Genomic DNA, 22,302 nt, shown 5'->3' on the forward strand with positions numbered 1-22,302 from the left:
TTAATATTATTCCACATTATTATTATTATTATTATTATTAACAGACTGAGCCTGACTGTGTCCACAGAAGTGTGTTCATATACAGTGGATATCAGGCTAAATTATATTTTATTGGCGGGCTTTTGTATATTTAAAGACGTGCCGAATGTTCTTGTTAACAGTCACTAACTTGCTGATGTTTTTATTACTTTTGATTAGATCCACTCACGTTTCATATTACCATGTGAGGGGAAAGTAGTGAAATATTGCTTTGATTATTCTCTGGCAGCTTTAGTTTATGAGCACATGTGTGCACAGGTATTAAAATCACTCATATTAACAAGATATGCTGGAATTTATTGCATTAAGTTTTTTTTTTTTTTAAACACGCTGAACATTGTTTTTAATATTTTCATAGCTAGCTGTGTATTAATTCACTTCTGAACGCCAACAGGAAAATGTTAGATAAAATAAGTGCTTTTATTCACTGGATAAAGGCTTGTTTGCAGTCGCGGTCAACAGCGCCCACTGGAGGACAAACTCGGCCAGAAAATAACAATGATCATAATTTATTCACCCTCAAGTTGTTCTAAACCTGTTCGAGTTTCTTTCTTCTGTGTGTTTTTTTTTTTTTTTTAGAAGAATGTGTGTAAAAAGTTGCTGGTCCACATTTGACTTCCATGTGAAAAAATTGAAATACTACCGGAAGTCAATGCGGACCAGAAACTGTTTGGTTACCCACATTCTTCAAAAAATATCTTATTTTAAGTTCCACAGAAGAGCGAAACTCATACAGGTTTAGAACAACTTACAGCCATGCTTTGTTAAACATAAAAAGAAACATTAAAAAAATGTAGATTATGACACATTTTATGTTTTTAATTACATTTATTTACGCCTTAATTAAAATTTCCAAAGCATTTTTTTTCTTATGTTGCGGAAAGGGGCTTCGATATGAGACAAAGATGCTCATTCATAATTACACTCCTGGATATTTGATACCCTGGATCATAAACCCAGTCTGGAGCCGCACGGGTATATCTGTGGCAATAGCCAACTATACATTATGGATCAAAATTATACATTTTTCTTTTATGCCAAAAATCATGAGGATATTAAGATCATGTTCCATTAAGATATTTAGTAAATTTCCTACCGTAAATATATAAACCATGTATTTTTGTGAGTGAATGCAGCACAATCGTGAACATAAATGCACAACTTTAAAGGAGATTTTCTCAATGTTTACATTTTTTTGCTCCTCAGATTCCAGATTTTCAATAGTTGTGTCTCGGCCAAATATTGTCCTATGATAACAAACCACACATCAATGGAAAGCTTATTTATTCATCTTTCAGATTATGCATAAACCTCAAAATTACCCATGTGACTGGTTTTGTGGTCCAGGGTCACATTTGGTTTGATGTTAAAACAAAATGTAGCCTATACTTTAGGAAAATTAAAGCACGTCTTACTCAAACACACCTGAAATATAAGACACAAATTTAATTGGAAAGGTGTTTCAAAACCTAGTGTGAGGTAAATGCTCAGGTCTAACTGACCAAATATCTCAATTTATTTTTCTAATAACTCTCTACCAGCCGTCTTTGAAGTTAATCTTTAGCACTCAGCAAATTTTGTTGTAATATTTGAATTATACATCGTATTTTTTTTTCTTACCTCTATGTAATGTCCATTTTTAAGTTGTTATCGCTCGTTATCTCACCGTTTGTAGTAATTAAGTGAACGGTCAGGATTTCCCGCCATTCCTGTCACAAGCGCGCGCTTTTCTGTTCACGTGATGTTCCAGTCAGACGTTTGCGACACGGTTTTACATACAATAATTACACTAAATATATAATTTTTATTTATTTATTAGAGGAAAAACTCACTTGCATTAATACTGTACACTTGCCACCCATAGAAACGCCTAATGTTAATTTCTATGCCCATTTCTGCTCATAACTTTATTCTGAATATAGTCTATTTGAGGTAAAGACATTATGTGAGTAGTATGGGTCTTGCAGGTGTGCATACAGCTTAATCTGTTTCTCATTTGCCATTTTTAATGCAATAAAACACAAATGAGCTCTTAAACGACAAAACAGCAGAAGATCAATTACCGTATTTACGTCAAAAACATTTATTTCCCTGTAAAAAATTACAGTTTTGTGATATTGACGTCCAAACTATGTCAAACGATGGAACTCATATACATGCTTTTAATGGTTCTTAATGTATATGAAAGGCCTGCATTTGTCAGTATTACACATATCCTTTACTGATACTTTCATAAAGAGAGGAAACAATCTTATATAACTCGTTTGCTGATTTAAAAATCTTTACTGCTATTTAAAACTGCAGTTTATGTATTTGGGATTCCTATTAATGGTCAACTTGAGTGAGTGAATGAAAGAAAGAAAGAGCGAGCGAGAAGAAATAGAAGAAACAAACATCGTCCTGAACAGGGACAGTAATAATATGATTAAACCAAAAGTCCCGATCAATCCTGATTCCGAATTCGAAGAAAACGAATCCCACAAGCCTCTTGAACCTGCTAACATGTCCTAACAATGGAGAAAACAATGTTCTTTATTGGTCATAAAAAAAAGAACAAATGGAAAAACAAACAGGTATCACACGGCCAAATGTTAGATGAAGCAAAGAGGCTTTTACTGATTTCTGCCACTGGAGACGAACAAATGATGATCTCCAGACAAACGTGCTCATGTCATCCAGTGTGTAAAATGTAGAGTGTGTGTGTGTGTATGTGTGTGTGTGTGAGAGAGAGGGAGAGAGAGAAAGAGAGGGAGAGAGAGAGAGTATGTGTGTGTGTGTGTTTGTATAGATTTTCTTCTCCAAAAATGATCATTCAAAAGAAAACTTGAGAGGGAAGTGATCCACGCTCCACTCCTCCTCTAATCATCATCAAAGTTCTGTTGTAAAAGGAAGTTTGCAGCCAGATTTTCATTCTTCTCACACGCGAAGTAAGCCTGTATAACGAGTCCTTCTGGGAATCCGAGGGCTTTTAGCTGAGGAAAAAGCACAGGGAAACATGGAAAGGTTAGATAAGACCACAGACTCGCACACCTTTGATCGTCCGCCAGCACAGATCCTCCATCTGTAGCTCTCTCTTCATTAAAGGGCCTCGGTTTAATTAGATAAAAGTTGAAAATCACACTTTATGACTCTAAAAAGTATCTTAAGTCTCTGACTGGGAAAAAACACAGTTAGGAAAGCAGTGATAGAAACTCCGTGGGCTGATGTGTGATCAACAGCTTGTTGAGGCCAATCACTGCAACTAGTGATTATCTTGTTAGCTAATTAAAAACTCAATCTACACTGCCTTCATGAAACATACAGGCCATCTGACCAACTTTACTGCTCTCAATATGCTTACAAACTAAATTGCATGAAATCTTATAAGTCATAAGAAGAATCAGTAAAAACATCTCCATTATATTATTATTTTCTGTGTGACAACATGAATGTAGCTTGAAACAAACGTCATGTGATTTTTTTTTGCACACTTGCTAAATATGATCAGGTTCCAATAAAATATGTACAAAAATCAGATTTGGACTTAAGTCCCATATTATCTTGTTTTTCAGGCTATTTTAGTAACAGAATAAACAACTTGGTATTTAACTCAATCTAAACTCTTGTGTGTTCTCTCTGAGGCACTGTCACAGGAGGGAAAGACTAAACGTTCAATTCAATATATATATTAGTAGTATCGGCACAATAATCTGTTTATTGCCGCCTTTAAACACATTATTATAGTATCAGCAAATAGCCATCAACCCTTTAATGCATGTATATATTTAAGAAATATTTGCATGTATATATATTTATTAGGGCTGTCAAACGATTAAAATATTTAATCGCGATTAATCGCATTAATGCAGGGGTAGGGAACGTCGGTCCTGGAGAGCCACAGCCCTGCAGAGTTTAGCCCCAACCCTGAAAAACACTCACCTGATAGTAGCCTTAATGATCCAAAAGACATTGATTAGCTGGTTCAGGTGTGTTTGATTAGGGTTGGAACTAAACTCTGCAGGGCTGTGGCTCTCCAGGACCGACGTTCCCTACCCCTGCATTAATGTCATAGTTAACTCGTGATTAATCGCACATTTTTATCTATTCTAAATGTCTCTTGATTTCTTTTTGTCCCATTATTTTTTCTCATTTTAATGCTCATATCAACCTGGAAAAGTGGATCGGCTTGCTTTGTGCAAATGTGTTTATTGAAAACAACATATACTGTGTTCAATTTCACACTAACATTCTCACTTGGAGCAAATAATCTCTCACACAATGTAACAATGTCCATCAATAAAAGGGTGAAAGAAATACTGACGAGGTGACGTTACTGATATTGACGAGTGGGTGTAGAAACGCATCAGCGGTGTGTGTGTGTGTGCTTGACCATCAAGTGGTGTTTAGACTGGACGTGCTGCGAGGACAGCTCAGTTCACAACACACAGATCACTTCGGTCTTGTCAATTGAACCATTTGGCAACTTTTTAAATGTAAACTTTCCATTCAGAATCTTATTGGCCTCCATTTCGGCGTCTCGCGCTCATCATTCCTCCACTCAAAACGTAACGTTAAAGAGTGTCGCACACCGGACGAGAAGCGCAGCGCCTCATATTTAAAATTCGAACACATTATTCTCTATGAGTGTACACACACCGGCGGCGCCATTCTGCGTTCTTATTGCTGGCCATAAACTGAGAAAGTGCGCTTCGGTTGTGTGATACGAGTTGTTCTAGACGCGGCTCAGCGCTGCGCTTCTCGTCCTCTCTTTGGCCGGTTCGCATCGCAAGACCAAACAAGTGTGTGCGGCGCCTGTTGTTCTGTTTCTGGTCTAGCTAGATCCGGTGTGGTGTTGTAGTTTTAACAATGTTACTAGTTGTTGCAAAAGCATGTGAAAAAAACTACAAAGTTTGCTAGGCGTTAATCTCGCGATAAAATTTTTTACGCCGTTAATATGGGTTTGCGTTAACGCCGTTAATAACGCGTTTAAGGGACAGCCCTAATATTTATACATCATTTATATTATATATAAATATATTTTAAAAATCTTAAATATATACATGTGTATTTTTGAGATTGCATGGGTCTTAAAAAGTGTTAAATTTGATTTTAAAAGACAAAATGTTGTTGTTAAAGCTGAAGTTCACCCTCTCAATAGCTTCTTTCTCCTGCGGCGTGACCTGGATGTAGTTCATGCCCCCGGCATCGGCCACGCCCGCGGACACGCCCCCAGCCCCGCCCCCACTGCCCGCTTGCCCCGCCTCCTGCACCGGCTCGTTCAGCATCTGGATGAACTGCTCCTGATGGCTGCTGATTTGCTGTGAACACAAGAAACACAAACAGCTGAGCCCTGATTTGCTGAGGGTTAATTTCTGTCAATAATCTGCGCTATTGCAAACACAGAGAGAGTCGACAGATCGACTACTTCCACCGCTAGTCGGCGCTGTCGGGAACAATCGACTACGAGCGTGCATTAACCATAACTTCATTAGAAATGGCGACCGTCACCAACAGATCACACATCAGATGAGTGGAAGGGTTTCATCAAGGATGACAATAATATGGTAGTTTGCCAACTCTGTAAGGGGCCGTTCACATATCGCGTTAGCGCGGCTGTCTTCTTTCCACAAGCGCTTGCGCTCCCGCGGCGTCTGTCGTTGATAAGCAACCATGAACTGTGCTCTCCATGAGGACGAAGAAGTATCAGCAAAGGATTCATTGATTTCTAGCCATTGCATTAGCTTTACTCTGTAGTCGTGCAACCCTGTGTGTGTGTGTGTGTGTGTGTGTGTGTGTGTACCTGCAGGAGCTGTGGGTTCTCTCTGCCGATCTGCTGTAGTAGAGCTGGTAGCAGAGACGGGTTCTGCTGGATGATCTGTCTCATCTGCAGGAACTGTGGCTGGTTCCTCAAGAACTCCAGAGGATTGGCTGCAAACACACACACACACACACACACACACACACACACACACACACACACACACACACAGGAGAGAGTCAGAGAAACTGTTGCATGTCAAGAACTAGGGCTGCACGATTAACCGCAATGAAACTGCACAAGATTTGGTAAAGGCTGTGATTATCTTATGCGCAGTGTGTCAGTGCAGCGGCTGGTCGGTAGTAAATGCTCCATCTGAACACCAAAGGGCGTCACCACACACACACACACACATCATTTCCATCTGAACACCAGAGGACATCTCACACACACACGCCTAAATATGCCCGGCCGCAGAAGTACGATAACACATCATTCCAAGAAATAATCGCGATAATCCAAATCGGTTAAAGTGCGATTTCATGTAAATTGCGATTAATCGTGCAGTCCTATCAAGAACGGTCTACTGTACTGTGTGTGTGTGTGTGTGTGTGTGTGTGAGACTCACCCCCTGATCCTGTGCTGGGCTGTGACGGGGTGGTAATGGACGGTGAAGAGAGACCCGAGGTTACAAGAGGAGCGCCACCTACAGGAACCACTGGGTCAGCAGCTCCTACACTGCCCTCGCCCTCCGCGGGGATGCCCTAACACACACACACACACACACACACACAGAGACGCACACACAGAGACACACACACACAGAGACACACACACACAGAGACACACACACACAGAGACACACACACACAGAGACACACACACACAGAGACACACACACACAGAGACACACACACACAGAGACGCACACACAGAGACACACACACAGAGACACACACACACAGAGACACACACACAGAGACACACACACAGAGACACACACACACAGAGACGCACACACAGAGACACACACACACAGAGACACACACACAGAGACACACACACACAGAGACACACACACAGAGACACACACAGAGACACACACACAGAGACACACACAGAGACACACACACAGAGAGACGCACACACAGAGACACACACACACAGAGACACACACACACAGAGACACACACACACAGAGACACACACACACAGAGACACACACACACAGAGACACACACACACAGAGACACAAACAGAGACACACACAGAGACACACACAGAGACACACACACACACAGAGACACACACACAGAGACACACACACAGAGACACACACACACACACAGACACACACACACAGAGACACACACACACAGAGACACACACACACACACACACACAGAGACACACACACACAGAGACACACACACACGTCAGTGATTTTTGCTGCATAAAGACGGTGTCTCTCACCGTGAGCAGGAACTCGAAATTCAAATAGACATTCAGTACAAATCGAATCTCGACAAAAAAACAAAACAAAAATTATAATTTTAGGTCTTTGGGTCATTTAAAGATAAAGATGTGTTACAGTGCAGGGTTAATGAGGGTTAATGTCAGTGTTTTGCAGCATAAATACACTGTTCCTCACACCAAATCTAGTCATTTAAAGGTAAATAAAAATATAAAAATCTCCCCAAAAAAAGCATTTTGATGCAATAAACAAATGTTTCTGAAAACACTGAAGTATAATGCTAGGTCTTGGGGTGATCTAGAGATGTGTTGCGCAGGTGCAGGGTCAGGTGGAGGGTCAGGTGCCAGTGTGTCTCACCGTGAGCAGGTACTCGACGGCGCGGTCAGGATTGTTGAAACTGGCCCTCAGTGCCGCCACAACTCTGTCCCGCTCGTACCCCATCAGCATGATCTCCGTCACCATGTTCTCGTAGGACTGGCCCGTCACTGCATACACACACACGCGCATCAGCAGGAGACCAGAACACACAGATGAGAACACTATGTGTGTGTGTGTGTGTGTGTGTGTGTGTGTGTGTGTGTGTGTGTGTGTGTGTGTGTGTGTGTGTGTGTGTGTGTGTGTGTGTGTGTGTGTGTGTGTGTGTGTGTGTGTGTGTGTGTGTGTGTGTGTGTGTGTGTGTGTGGATTTACCCAGCGCAGACGTCGCCTCTTCAAATATGTTTGCATTTGGCGAAGAATCCGAACTGTGAGGAGGAAGAGGATAAAACATTAATCTCGTTAAGCTTCAGTTTTCCACATTTGAGAATAAAAGCCTAAACTGAATCTGTTCATCATATAAAGTGACCGTGTCTCTTCAGAAGGCTCGGATTAAACGCTCCATTCATATTTTACCATCTCTTTATGAACGTTTCCGAGCGTCAGAGTTTTAATGGAGGGACAGAAATCTCTCAGATCGCATTTAAAGGGTGCCTAAACCCCTGGTCAGAGCCTGACTCCGCCCACTGGCAATGTTTGAAAAATGCTGGAGAGTGGCTAACCGGCTTCCGTTAGCCTGAAGAGGGCAGCACTCGACGCTTTTACACCATATATTTGAAAATTAAAACACTTTATACCCAAGTTTACTTGAATCAATGAACAGCATTTATGAAGTTCCATTCTTACAGATCATTAACTAAAAAAACTAGTTTTAGTGTTTAGTTACCCTTTAAGTATCTTCATGTGTTCCTCAGATGAACAGAAGTCTTGTGGGTTTGAAACAACCCATGAGTTTATGGGTGAGCGATCGCTTTACTACACCGGAGAGATGTGCCACACGACGTTACAGCCTGTGCTTATTTAGTTTGGAAGGGAATTTGGGAAAGAATAAAATGGAATTTGGGAAAGACTAAATATTAAAGACTTTATGAATTCATAAGTGAACTATCGCTTTAATAGTCAAGTCAAGTCAAGAATATTTGTATAGCGCTTTTCACAATACAGATTGTATCAAAGCAGCTTCACAGTATTAAATTAAAACAATAATAAAACGTCCATGTTTGGTAATGCTAATCAATAGTAATATTGATTGATTCATTAAATTGAATATCCCCAACTGAGCAAGCCAAAGGCAACAGTGGCAAGGAAACGAAAAACTCCATCAGGTGACCCAATGGTGACCTAAAACTCCATCAGGTGACCCAATGGTGACCTAAAACTCCATCAGGTGACCCAATGGTGACCTAAAACTCCATCAGGTGACCCAATGGTGACCTAAAACTCCATCAGGTGACCTAATGGTGACCTAAAACTCCATCAGGTGACCCAATGGTGACCTAAAACTCCATCAGGGGACCTAATGGTGACCTAAAACTCCATCAGGTGACCTAAAACTCCATCAGGTGACCCAATGGTGACCTAAAACTCCATCGGGTGACCCAATGATGACCTAAAACTCCATCAGGTGACCTAATGGTGACCTAAAACTCCATCAGGTGACCCAATGGTGACCTAAAACTCCATCAGGTGACCTAATGGTGACCTAAAACTCCATCAGGTGACCCAATGGTGACCTAAAACTCCATCAGGTGACCCAATGGTGACCTAAAACTCCATCAGGTGACCCAATGGTGACCTAAAACTCCATCAGGTGACCCAATGGTGACCTAAAACTCCATCAGGTGACCTAATGGTGACCTAAAACTCCATCAGGTGACCCAATGGTGACCTAAAACTCCATCAGGGGACCTAATGGTGACCTAAAACTCCATCAGGTGACCTAAAACTCCATCAGGTGACCCAATGGTGACCTAAAACTCCATCGGGTGACCCAATGATGACCTAAAACTCCATCAGGTGACCTAATGGTGACCTAAAACTCCATCAGGTGACCCAATGGTGACCTAAAACTCCATCAGGTGACCCAATGGTGACCTAAAACTCCATCAGGTGACCCAATGGTGACCTAAAACTCCATCAGGTGACCCAATGGTGACCTAAAACTCCATCAGGTGACCTAATGGAGAAAAAAAAAAACCTTGGGAGAACCCAGGCTCAGTCGGGGGCCAGTTCTCCTCTGGCGGTTATGAACTGGATTGAGGCCGGATTTAACTGTAAGATTAAAACATTTATATGAATGCCTGGTTAAAGAGATGCGTCTTTAATCTAGTTTTAATACATCAGAAAAATGTTCAACATGATGTGTAAAGCCTGTATTTATTTAGTTTCCTATTTATTTAGCTTGTTTTAGAAGAGAAATTAGACTCATCCAGCAACAGCATTCACACCTAATCAACAATCATCGAGTCTGTAACATCCTGTGTGTGTGTGTGTGTGTGTGTGTGTGTGTGTGTGTGTGTGTGTGTGTGTGTGTGTGTGTGTTTGAGTGAGTGAGTGAGTGAGTGAGTGTGAGTGAGAGAGAGAGAGAGAGAGAGTGTGTGTGTGTGAGTGAGAGAGAGAGAGAGAGAGAGAGTGTGTGTGTGTGTGTGTGTGTGTGTGTGTGTGTGATTTATGAGGACAGATATTTGTATAAGGACATTTCCTGAGTCCTCGTATTTCAAATGGCTTTAACAAACTAAACAGTGTTTTATTAAAAATGCATAAAGTTTTCTGTGATGGGCAGGTTTAGGGGTTGGGTTAGTGTGTGTGTGTGTGTGTGTGTGTGTGTGTGTGTGTGTGTGTGTGTGTGTGTGTGTGTGTGTGTGTGTGTGTGTGTACCTGGCGGGTGTGGAGGAGGGCGCAGTGCTGCCGGCTGGTTTCTCCTCGGCGGGTTTGTCGTCTTTGGCCGGGGTCGAGGTCGGGGTTTCTGGGGTCGCGGTCGGGGTCGTCGCTGTAGTGATGGAGGAGGCGGAGGCGGTCGCCGTGGCAGCAGATGAGGAGGCGGATCCAGATGAAGATGAAGATGCAGGAGTCGCTTTAGGCTGGAGGAGACACATCACATTATACTTCATATAAACACACACACATCCACACACACATCACCATCTGCTGTTCAGGGAGTTACACCAGTAAGCAGAAAATAGCCAATCATAACTGAGCTCATTTACATGTCGATGTCTTAAAGGTACAGCAGCAGGAATGTTCAATTGTAAGGGTTCAAACTGTAAAATTTAATTTACTGTATAAAATGGAATGTCAAAAAATATGGCATATTTTGGATTAATAAATCAACACTTAATCAAACTGCAAAGGACTAGAGTCGGAATTTTCCATGGTTTAAGAGCTAAAAATTAACCGTTACTGCACTTTGTTTACCAAAAAAAAAGGAATAGTTACATTTTAATTTCATTACATTTTAAGAATTAAATGAATGTTGTATATCTTCATTAGACATTGTTAATGATAGACATAATTAACATTTTAAAGGGTCCTATTATTGTAAAAACAAATCCTAAATTATTCAAGTTTTTCAATTCAATTGATTAGACATGTTTTTCTTTTAACTATTATTTAAATGTATTAAACCATTAAAATGGAATCCATAGATTAAATCAGAACAAAATAGAATTCGGGAAAGAATAAAATGAATTTCAACAGCATTATTTGATGCTGTGATTTAGATTTTAAAAATGTCCTCTATCTCAAAGACAGAGACTTCTCCTTTTACTTCACCGACTTCCATTAATGATATGTGTTTTCAAAATTCCTCTTTAATAATTCAGAATGTTTCAAAACATCACAACTCTCACCTTCGCTACCATAACCACCACGAAGTTCTTCTCGTCTATCTTGTACTCCTTGAGCGCCGTGTCATCGCTCAAAATTTTGCCTGTGGTAGGACACAATATAATGAAAACAAGCGTCACGTTATTCATCAGCCAGCATCTCTCGCGTCTGAATCTGACAGCTGTCAGTCATCCATCAACTGAAGCCGCTGCACAAACACACTTTATTGCTGCATTTCACATAATTTTCGAGCAAAACCTGCGAGGCCGACTCCTTATCAGCTGGAAACAGCCGTGCAAACACGCCACACAATTACACCTTATCACACGCGGAGGGAGAGATGACGTACCTGCGTATATCAACTTCTGTCCCGCCACCGGGAAGCCATCTTTTCCCTTTTCATTCTCTATCTTTTCCTTTAAGGCTTTTACCTGTGGAAGACAGAGCGGGAGAAAACAAGTCAAAGTCTGAGCGCACACTTGATCCGGTTCAGCGCTGAGACCCTCTTTTGAACAAAACCACTGAGAATCTGCGACACCGTGTCCACACTAGACGCGACAAAATCAATCAAAACCCACAGCCAATCAGAAACGCGTGTGGGCGGAGTCTCAGCACCAGAGAGTAATCTTGACGGCACTTGTAAGAAAATGGATAAGTACATAATTCACAAATATTACACCATTTAAACATTATAAACACACGATACTGAGTTACTAAAACAATCTTCGTTAGAGAATACACTTGTTTGTTCACGGTTTGAACGTTCTTGTTTCCATTTGTTTAATTTTAGATCTGAGGTGCATTATCCAGTGTTGCTTTTACAGCTCAAAGCTGGAGCACTAATGATATTCAAAGTCACATGACTCGCTTTTAACATTAAAGCACATAAACAGCGCCTGAGATTATCAGTGCCACACTGTGTTTGTTGTTCAGCGCGACGTCACAGAAAAATAGAAACCGTTTGTAAAATAGAGGCATCGCGCGGCTGGTTAGCACAAAACTCTGATTAACATGGAAGAGAGCCTATCGCGCGGCGCGTGCCGTTAGGACACGGTGTAATGGCGTTTTACGCCGGTCATCAGTTCAGTGTTAACGAGTCCAGATCCAAAACAACGATTCCAATCCATCTAATCTGATCACTTACACTAAAACGTGTTCTCGTTGGCTATTGACTTCATTAAACCGACTAGCATAGCTTCATCACATGGGAAATTAACGCAAAAAATGTATTGATTACAATTGTATTGATAAGAGTAAATTGAACGCTAATTACAATCTATATGACTTCTGGTTATGCATGGTTATTGAAAGTGCTTTCGATATTTTATGAGAAGCAATTCAGTTTAAATAAGAACAATCAGATTCAGATTGCTTTAAAAATGCTAATTTGTACTGACAGACCGCAAAGAACGATACTTGTCGTCATATCTTCGAAATGGCTGAACACAGACGAACCGACATGTATTTTCAACTTTACATTATGAAAACTGGAATAACCGTAAGACGCTAAAACTTAATTCCAATAATTCCATCTGTTAAATTTCTACTTTGTATTGCAGAGTTTGCACAGACAGTCATTCACCAATCCTGATCGCAACCAATATGGCCAAGACTCATGTTTGGATTTATTAATAAATGAGAAAATGTATTCGCAGATTTAACAACAGGGTTTTTGATCTTCCATAGACAGCAGCATTGCAACTTTCAAGACCCAGAAAGGTAGTAAAGACATCGTTAAAATAGTCCATGTGACTCGACCTTAATGTTACGAAGCAACAAGAATACACAAAGATATTGTTGAATAAAGTCATTATTTTGGGGGGTTTTGCGCATAAAAAGTATTCTTGTCGCATCATAACATTAAGGTCGAGTCACATGGACTATTTTAACGATGTCTTTACTACCTTTCTGGGCCTTGAAAGTTGCAATGCTGCTGCTGTCTATGGAGGATCAAAAACCTCAAAACATCTTCATTTGTGTTCGAGAGATGAAGGTCTTACAGGTTTGGAACGACATGAGGGCGAGTAATTAATGACAGGAACTTCATTTTTGGGTGAACTAACACTTTAATTCGGGACAAATTTCAGAATCAACATCGCTAAACTCAAACTGACGTGTGTTGTGTGGTCAGACCATCAGCGCAGAGAAAGCCAGGCTGCCAGATGGAGAAGATTAAGGAAAACACTGGGCAGAAAATGTGTCCTTTTAGGAGAAAAGCTTCATTTGGAGGATTTATTTTCCTGTAATCTGGCAACCACACGCTAGAAACAAGTGAAGGCTGGTTACCAATGCAAGATGATGCAAATGTATAATTTTTTTTACATTTTCAAGACAAATAATCAGCGGCGCAAATATTGTTTAAATCATCGACAAAAGCAAACATCGTTATCATGATATCTTGAACTGAGTTGATCTGAGTACTGTCGGATCCGATCTCTCGCTGTTTGCTCTACACAGAAAACTGAACTTATTGGAGCTAAATATGGGGAAAAAATTGCATATTTATGGTTATGCTTTCCTGTGAAAGACAATTTCTAAGAATAATCTGTTCCAAAAGGCCTGATCAACAGGAAGTGAGGAATAAACCCGCCGAGGTCTTCCTTCCTAAAGGTCCAGCGGACTCATTTGGTTTCTAAAAAAAGCTTTGTCAGGGGCTTATGGGTAAAAATACAACTCTAAATAACACATCAAGTTGAATAATAGTAATAATAATAAATAATATGAAATGAATGATAATAAAAAATGAAATGAATGTATAATAAATTAATGCCCAAAACATCCACCCTATTAGTCAAGTCAGTTTTATTTCTATAGCGCTTTATACAGTACAGAGCAGCTTTACAGTAATAAACAGGACAATAACAGAATCAATTATGCAAACTAAGACATATCCAGCTCTACAGAAGACCATAGTGTCATTATCTCAGATCAAATCAGCTCAAGTGTTGTTCTCATCTGATAGTGTCAGTAATACACAGACATGAGTATAAACAGCAGGGGTTTCTTAAAGGGATAGTTCACCCAAACATGTAAACTATACTATAATTTACTCACTCTCAAGCCATCCTAAGTGTATATGAGTCTTCTTATAGGACAGACAAGTCATTTGTTGAGGTCGATTATCACTGACTTGACTTTGTTCAGTCAAACACTATCAGAGTTATATTAAAAAATATCCTAGCTAAAAAAAGTGCATCCCTCCATCATAACAGTAACGCATACGGCTCGGACGCACGGTGTAGAGTAGCGTGAGCTTAGCGGAGTCTCGCATTTCAACTCAAGCTCCTCCCACATTTCTCGTTTCTCAAAAATTCTCGTTTTAAACTTGTCATTCGTCACGCGTCGGGTCAGAGGTCACTCTTCTGCCAGAACTAAACTTGCGTACGGCTGTTACCGGAAGCCAGTGATTATACTTGATAAAGTTATAAAATATAGATATCTTTCTTCACTTCATAAGCCATTTATTAACCGCTGGAGGCGTATGGATTACTTTTATAATGGAGGGATGCACTTTTTTGGCTTCAAAATCTCAGGCTCTATTCACTCCCATTATAAAGCCTGGAAGAACGGGATATTTTTTTAATAAGTGTATATCTGAAAGAATAAAGTCATATACACCTAAGGATGGCTTCAGGGTTATTAAATCATGGGGTAATTGTCATTTTTGGGCGAACTAACCCATTAACTGGACAACAGCGACCAAAAGACAAAGACTAGCAATAGATTGAGATCACGCCACAGTCACGTGACTATCAGCACACGTGAGAAAACAGACAGAAATATAATCTGTACTGTAAAGTCACTGGGTTACAGCAGTGACCTTTCATCAATGCTCTTACGAGGTCAAACTAAACCAACTGATGTGGGAACCCCCATCTAGAAGAAACCCATAAAGACATTACCTGACTGTCAGCAATAAAACGTGTTAGCGATGTAATTCATCCAAAATATACCGAATTTATGTCATTTCAATGTCTGGAAAATACATAAATCATGTTAATGGACCCGACACACACAGATAGTTGTGTGTGTGTTTATATGAACCTCTCTCACACACACTAAAACACGCGTTAAACCATTTACAACACCACAGCATGACTTGCTAAAACACCCAAATTACCCATTGTCTGCCTTGCCCTTCTAAAAGGTCATATTGACGTTTAAAACTTAATTGCAGGGATTTCGAAGTATTTGCAACATCGCGTGTCTTATTTAGAAAACTTTAAGTATGTTTCGACTAAAGTAAAAACTCATTTTACGAGCAGCTAATATGCTAATGCTAAAGCGGTTCACATAACTCCGTAAACGCCGAACAGCGCCGCGCGCACACAGAAACGCGTCTAGTGTGGTCATATAAAGTATATAAGTATAATTCTGGTGTGTTTGAGTGGCTTAATGGAGTGTTTTAGTGACATCGCTGACAGAAATCCGTTAGCTGTTAGCCGCTAGCAGCGCGCGCTCCTCTCACGCGCGCGTCTCTCACCGTCTCCTCCGCGTCGATGTCGATTTTAAACGTCTGCTGCTGGAGGGTTTTCAGCGTGATCTGCATTTTCACGTTCTTCCGTGTCGCCGGGGTGGAAACTGATCGAGGGCTGGATCGCTGGATGTGTGTTTTTCGCCGTGGCTCATCACAACCTGATCGCCGCCATTACGCGCATAAACACTCGACGGCCCGGCCCCCCTCACGCCACACAGCGCATGCGCAGCGATTGCGTCACTGCAAACAGGGCTGCTGGGAATTTGAGTTTTTGTTGCATATAAAACGTGATCAGTATCTCATGAATCAGTAAACTGAATGAATGAATGAATGAATGAATGAATGAATGAATGAATGTGATAATACGAAAATAAATAAAGCAATAAACCACTTGATAAAATAAATAGGATTCATTTTTAATACAATTTATTTTTGTATTATTTTCCCCTAATTTATAATTTTTTGCTTTTATTTTTTTTAATGTAGGCCTATGTTTATTCTTTTTAATTTTATTTATTTATTTATTTATGTTTTCTTTTATTTTTAGTAGGGCTGTCAAAAGATTGATCGTGATTAATCACATCCAAAATAAAAGTTTGTGTTTACATAATATATGTGTGTGTACTGTGTAGAATTATTATGTATAAATACACACACATTCATATATATATTTAAGTAATAATAGCATTTATACTGTATATACATTTATATAATTAATATTATATATAAATATTTTATATATAAATATAACCAATTTTTCTTAAATATATACATGATTGTGTGTGTTTTTATATATATAAAAAATTATACACAGTACACACACATATATTATGTAAACACAAACTTTTATTTTGAATGCAATTAATCGCGATTAATCTTTTGACAGCCCTAATATTTAGATGTATTTATTCCCACATGTATTTATTTTTTTATTCATTTATATATTTATTCATTCATTCATTCATTTATTTTCTGCAGGTTTGGTATAATAAATATAAAATAAATAGGATTCATTTTTAATACAATTAATTTTTGTTATTATTTTTCCCCTAATTTATAATTTTTTGCTTTTATTTTTTAATGTAGGCCTATGTTTATTCGTTTTAATTTAATTAATTTATTTATGCTTTCTTTTATTTATAGATGTATTTATTTTTTTATTCATTTATATATTTATTTATTTCCTGCAGGTTTGGTCCTCCTCACCCTTCTCAATCAGGGTCATTGCATTGAAATAAAACTGGTTGATGTGAAATAAATCTTAGGGTTGACTCTAACCTGTCATCAGCTCTACAGGGACTGGCATGACCAGTCGAGGTTTTGCATGTTTTCACAGCTTCACTGGCGCTCCTCGAGCGAATGGAAACGCAACAGATGCACAGACTCCAGGAGCCTCGAACATGTCACTGAGTGACTCAACCTGAGACTCGAACTGCCAAGAGACTCTGGGAATCCGCCAGGAATACGAATAATCCTGCACACTCAATAATCACGTAATATCCATAACGGAAATATACATTTTATCCTTAGAGACACTGATTATTAACTTATAAACCCTTTAAAGTCGGTCCTACTGTGAAGAGCTACACGTTTGTTAATCGATGGTATTTGCTTTGCATTATTTCAACTCAGTTTTTCAAATAATAGTGTTTAAAAGCCGAATTTGTGGTGAAAAACTACATTACCCATGATGCTGTGCTCCAAATTCCACCAATCAGAGAGTCGCTGTGAGTAAATGCACCAAAAGAGCTTGTTAGCTCCGCCCACTAACCATGAAGCACTGCGAATGAGTCGATCTCCCTATAAGCTCTCAAAATACTGAAATATTTGAATATATGCATATATTCCATAAACTTAAAATGTATTGTTTACACACACACACACACACATATATATATATATATATATATATATATATATATTAGGGCCGTCAAAAAATTAATCGTGATTAATCGCATCCAAAATAAAAATTTGTTTGCATAATATGTGTGTGTACTGTGTATAATTATTTATATACATAAAAACACACACAATCATGTATATTTTTAAGATATATATAAAATATTTCTATATAATATAAATTATATAAATGTATATACAGTATATAAATGCAAATATTTCTTAACATGAATGTGTGTGTATTTATACATAATAATTATACACAGTACACACACATATATTATGCAAACACAAACTTTTATTTTGGATGCGATTAATCACGGTTAATCTTTTGACAGCCCTAATATATATATATCACTATTTTTAAATGAGTAGTTTTGTATTTGTCCATTTTTTTTTATTTAATTATGCTGTTCGCAATGCATCTTGGGATTGTAGTTCTTTCCGTCACTAATCCCTATGAGAGAAGTTAAAGGAAAAAATACTTCCGGAACCCCTTAAAAAACACTACCGGAAAAACGTTTGTTCATAACCTTTAGAGAACCTTTCTAGAATGTTCTGAGAACGTTCCCGGTTTGCTGGGATGACACATAATTGTAGTTTAGATTAATAAATGAATATGCATTGCAGAAATGATTGTCAATGCCGTTTGAAATGTCACAGTAAACTGAGATATAAGTTTGCAGAAAGTCCACAGAGTCCGAGAACAATGAATTATTCAACAGGAGATTTGTCGCAGGTTTTAATAAAATATGAAAGGTTTTGCCCTGAGGGACGTGACAGTGTTTACAGATGTTCACCACATCAATGACACACGCATGTAAACATCTGCTTTTGTGTTTCACAGAATAAGACAGGAGATGACGGTGAATAAATGATGATATTGATCATTTGCGGTGATTTATTCACTGAAAAATAACAGATTTACTTGATAAAATCCTCTAACAAGTTGCACGTACACATTTTAAGTAAATATTACTGCTACTCTGTACAACTTACCTGTTATTATCACGTACAATCCACTTACTATTGAACTGAACATTCATGAAGTAATTAAGTAAATATTACTTGATTTTAATTTATTTATTTTCCAATAGAGTTAAGTAAATTCAAAAAAATTAACCTTTCAACAATATCTTTGCGTGACACCCGACACTACACTACAGATCGACTCTAATCCTGAACATTGTATAAGCATTCTTGACAAACACACGACAAATATTTAAGATGAACTATTAAAGAAAATTAACTTTTTTTTTTCATTCAGCAGAATTAATCATGCTTTAACCTTTTTTAACTAATCCTTTTTTTTTTTAAGTCTTTTTTTTTTTATCCCTATGAAAGAAATGAATGGAAAAAAAATACTTTAAGAACCAGCGCCTCTGAAAAGTGGGCGGGGACTAATGCGCTCTATCTAACGTTACGGGAAGAACATTTGTTCATAATTACGAGAATAATGTTTGTTCATAATACTTAATAATAATGCATATTATCACGTAAAATCCACTTACTATTGAACTTAACATTCATGAAGTAATTAATATTACTTCATTATAATTTATTTATTTTCCAATCGAGTTAAATAAAATCAACAAAATTAACCTTTCAACAATATCTTTGCGTGACACCCGACTCTACACTACAGATCGACTCTAATCCTGAACATTGTATAAGCATTCTATGAACTATTAAAGAAAATAAAAAAATAAAAAAAATATTCAGCAGAATTAATCATGCTTTAGCCTTTTTTAACTAATCCTTTTTTCTTTTTTTTTGTTAAAAAGTCTTTCTTTTTTTTATCCCTATGGAAGAAATGAATGGAAAAAATAGGAACCAGCGCTTCTGAAAAAGTGGGCGGGCACTAATGCACTCTATTAACGTTTGTTCATAATTACGAGAATAATGTTTGTTCATAAAAATTATAAAAATTAATTCAGCAGAATTAATAAGTTAACTGCTTTAAAGCACACAGATCCGTGTTCTTGGCCTGGTTTGATCGTGACACGGACGAGTGTTCATGTACAGAAGTGGAGGTTGGGAATATTCCTGAGGAACGTGTGGTTCTCATCATCTCTTCTTCGGCTGTTTAAAGTGTCTCTGAAGAGTCTCCGGGGTCTCTTGCTTCCACCGAAGCGCTCGTCTGATGTTCTGATCCGCTGATCCCTCATGTCTAGCAGATATTTTTAAAAGATGATGTTATATCTGTGAAATAAAAGCAGATCTGGAAACTCCGCGTCTCTGCTGCTGCTTTCAGACGTGATCATCAGACGGGCAGAGACAGTGTTCAATACACACATATACATGATCAATACACACATATACATGATCAATACACACATATACATTATCAATACACACATATACATGATCAATACACACATATACATTATCAATACACACATATACATTATCAATAAACACATATACATGATCAATACACACATATACATGATCAATACACACATATACATGATCAATACACACATATACATGATCAATACACACATATACATTATCAATACACACATATATACATGATCAATACACACATATACATTATCAATACACACATATACATGATCAATACACACATATACATTATCAATACACACATATACATTATCAATACACACATATACATTATCAATACACACATATACATTATCAATACACACATATACATTATCAATATACAAAATACCCAATGAAAATTAAATGTTCTTGCTCTCATGATTCAATATTTATTTAGTTTAACCCTCGTGCACGGTTCGAGTTCTGTGTACAGCCTTTATGGAGCGGGTCAAATTGACCCTTACAATTCCTCAAAAATCACACTATGAAAAACAACAAAGATTCAGGTACAAATTGTAAACTTTTAATATCAACATTTTTCAAACATTACAAAAAAAAAAAAATTAACATATGATTTATAAATCATATGTTTAACATATTATTAATAAAATGTTTTTTAACCATTTTTTAAAACAGTTTTGTTTTGACAAAATTTGATTGTTATTGATTAACAGTATACAGTTTTTTTTTTTTTTTTTTTACATTTTATGCTTAGAACATCATAACTGAACAATTAAATCTAGCTGTATAATGAAAATAATGTTTACTTTTCCTAAGTTGGCTCAACTTTTGTTTTGTAGACTCATTTGATAAAGTCGAGAAGTTACTTCTGACATGATGAGCGCACAGCAAGTGTGTGTTTTCTGCATATGAAGTTCTTGCACTTCACACACGCTGCTGGTTTTGCTCTCGCACACACACACACACACACCTCACATCACAAGTGCCCTGCATACATCACATACATGTTTTTATTCTGTGTACAGTTTCTTCTGAATAGCTGCCTATGAGGGTCAAATTGACACTATTAGTAATAGTGAACGTATAGTGATTATGTTTGTATATGTCAAAACACATCAGCATGTTGAAACTTTGCATGCATGTTCATGATGATAAATGAGAAAAAGTCACAAAATATCAAGAAAAAAAAACATGTTAACCAGTATTTCCAACAACTAGAAAATCGAAACGGGTCAAATTGACCCTCAACATAACACATCAAAGTTATGAACAAACGTTCATCCAGTAACGCTCTTCGATTATCTGGTCTTTAATAATGTTATGAAAAGGTTAGTACAAAAACATTATTTGTACATCGATCATTTTTTTCTGAATTTTACATTCAAAAGTAACATTTCCATTCTGTTTGAAGAATGATACAATGTATTTCAGGAACTTTTTTAAACATTAAAATTATTGAATATTCAGAGAACATTTAGAAATAATGTTTTCATAACTTAAGGGGACCTTTATATATATATATTTAAGATGATTTGAATAAGAGCGTCTATCAAAGGCATGTATAAAATTAGTACACTGTAAAATATTGTTGGTTTAACTTAAACAAGTAAGTTACTTGGTTGTCTTAAAATTTTGAGTTCATTGAAATACAAAATTTGAGTTAATACAATGAAGGAGATTGGTTTAATACATAGAAACTAAAAATATTGTGTTATCTTAACCACATTAATCATCTAAGTTGATTTGACAAAAAGTTATGAGGTTTTATGAATATCATTTTTTACAGTGTACATTTTCCTTTCATTTTGTTTAGATAAAATGTAAAAAAAAACATATTTTAAGGGTTTTTTCTTTTTTTTAAAATCAAATGGAATATATTTTATGATTATAAGAAATTGGAATCATACAATCATATTTATAAATTAATGTTTTTTTGGTTTTATCACACAACAACAAAATGTCTTTCTGCGTGTTTGATTTGGTGAACAAAATGATTTCAAATAATAATTGTATTAAAATAATTTAATAAAGCTTTACAAGAAGGTCTCGTTTGAGTAATATCCACTAAAAGCTCTTATATTGATGCTTTGAAGGTCAGTGTTTGGTCATCTGAATGCTTGTGTGTGTCCTGAAGAATCCTCACAAACAGAGATTCCTGCCGATCGAGTCTCGTGTGGGATTCTGTGGGATTTATCCTGGTTTTCCTCTGACCTCATGATAACAC

At 37.6% G+C, this 22,302-nt stretch overlaps 1 protein-coding gene across 1 annotated transcript; it reads right to left on the reverse strand.

Annotated features, from left to right (window-relative positions):
- Positions 1-2,183: 2,183 nt before the first annotated feature.
- On the reverse strand, positions 2,184-16,123 carry rad23b (RAD23 homolog B, nucleotide excision repair protein). Its single transcript, XM_079585361.1, has 10 exons — positions 15,873-16,123; positions 11,739-11,820; positions 11,413-11,492; positions 10,442-10,644; positions 7,940-7,992; positions 7,608-7,735; positions 6,405-6,540; positions 5,819-5,946; positions 5,166-5,336; positions 2,184-3,011 (listed from the first exon to the last, which is right to left on the reverse strand). Exons 1-10 carry the CDS (start codon positions 15,936-15,938, stop codon positions 2,898-2,900), a joined length of 1,161 nt encoding a protein of 386 aa, XP_079441487.1. The 5' UTR covers positions 15,939-16,123; the 3' UTR covers positions 2,184-2,897.
- Between the last annotated feature and the right edge of the window lie 6,179 nt (positions 16,124-22,302).

Source organism: Phoxinus phoxinus (assembly GCF_949152265.1).
Source record: "Phoxinus phoxinus genome assembly, chromosome: 17".
Lineage (NCBI taxonomy): Eukaryota > Metazoa > Chordata > Actinopteri > Cypriniformes > Leuciscidae > Phoxinus > Phoxinus phoxinus.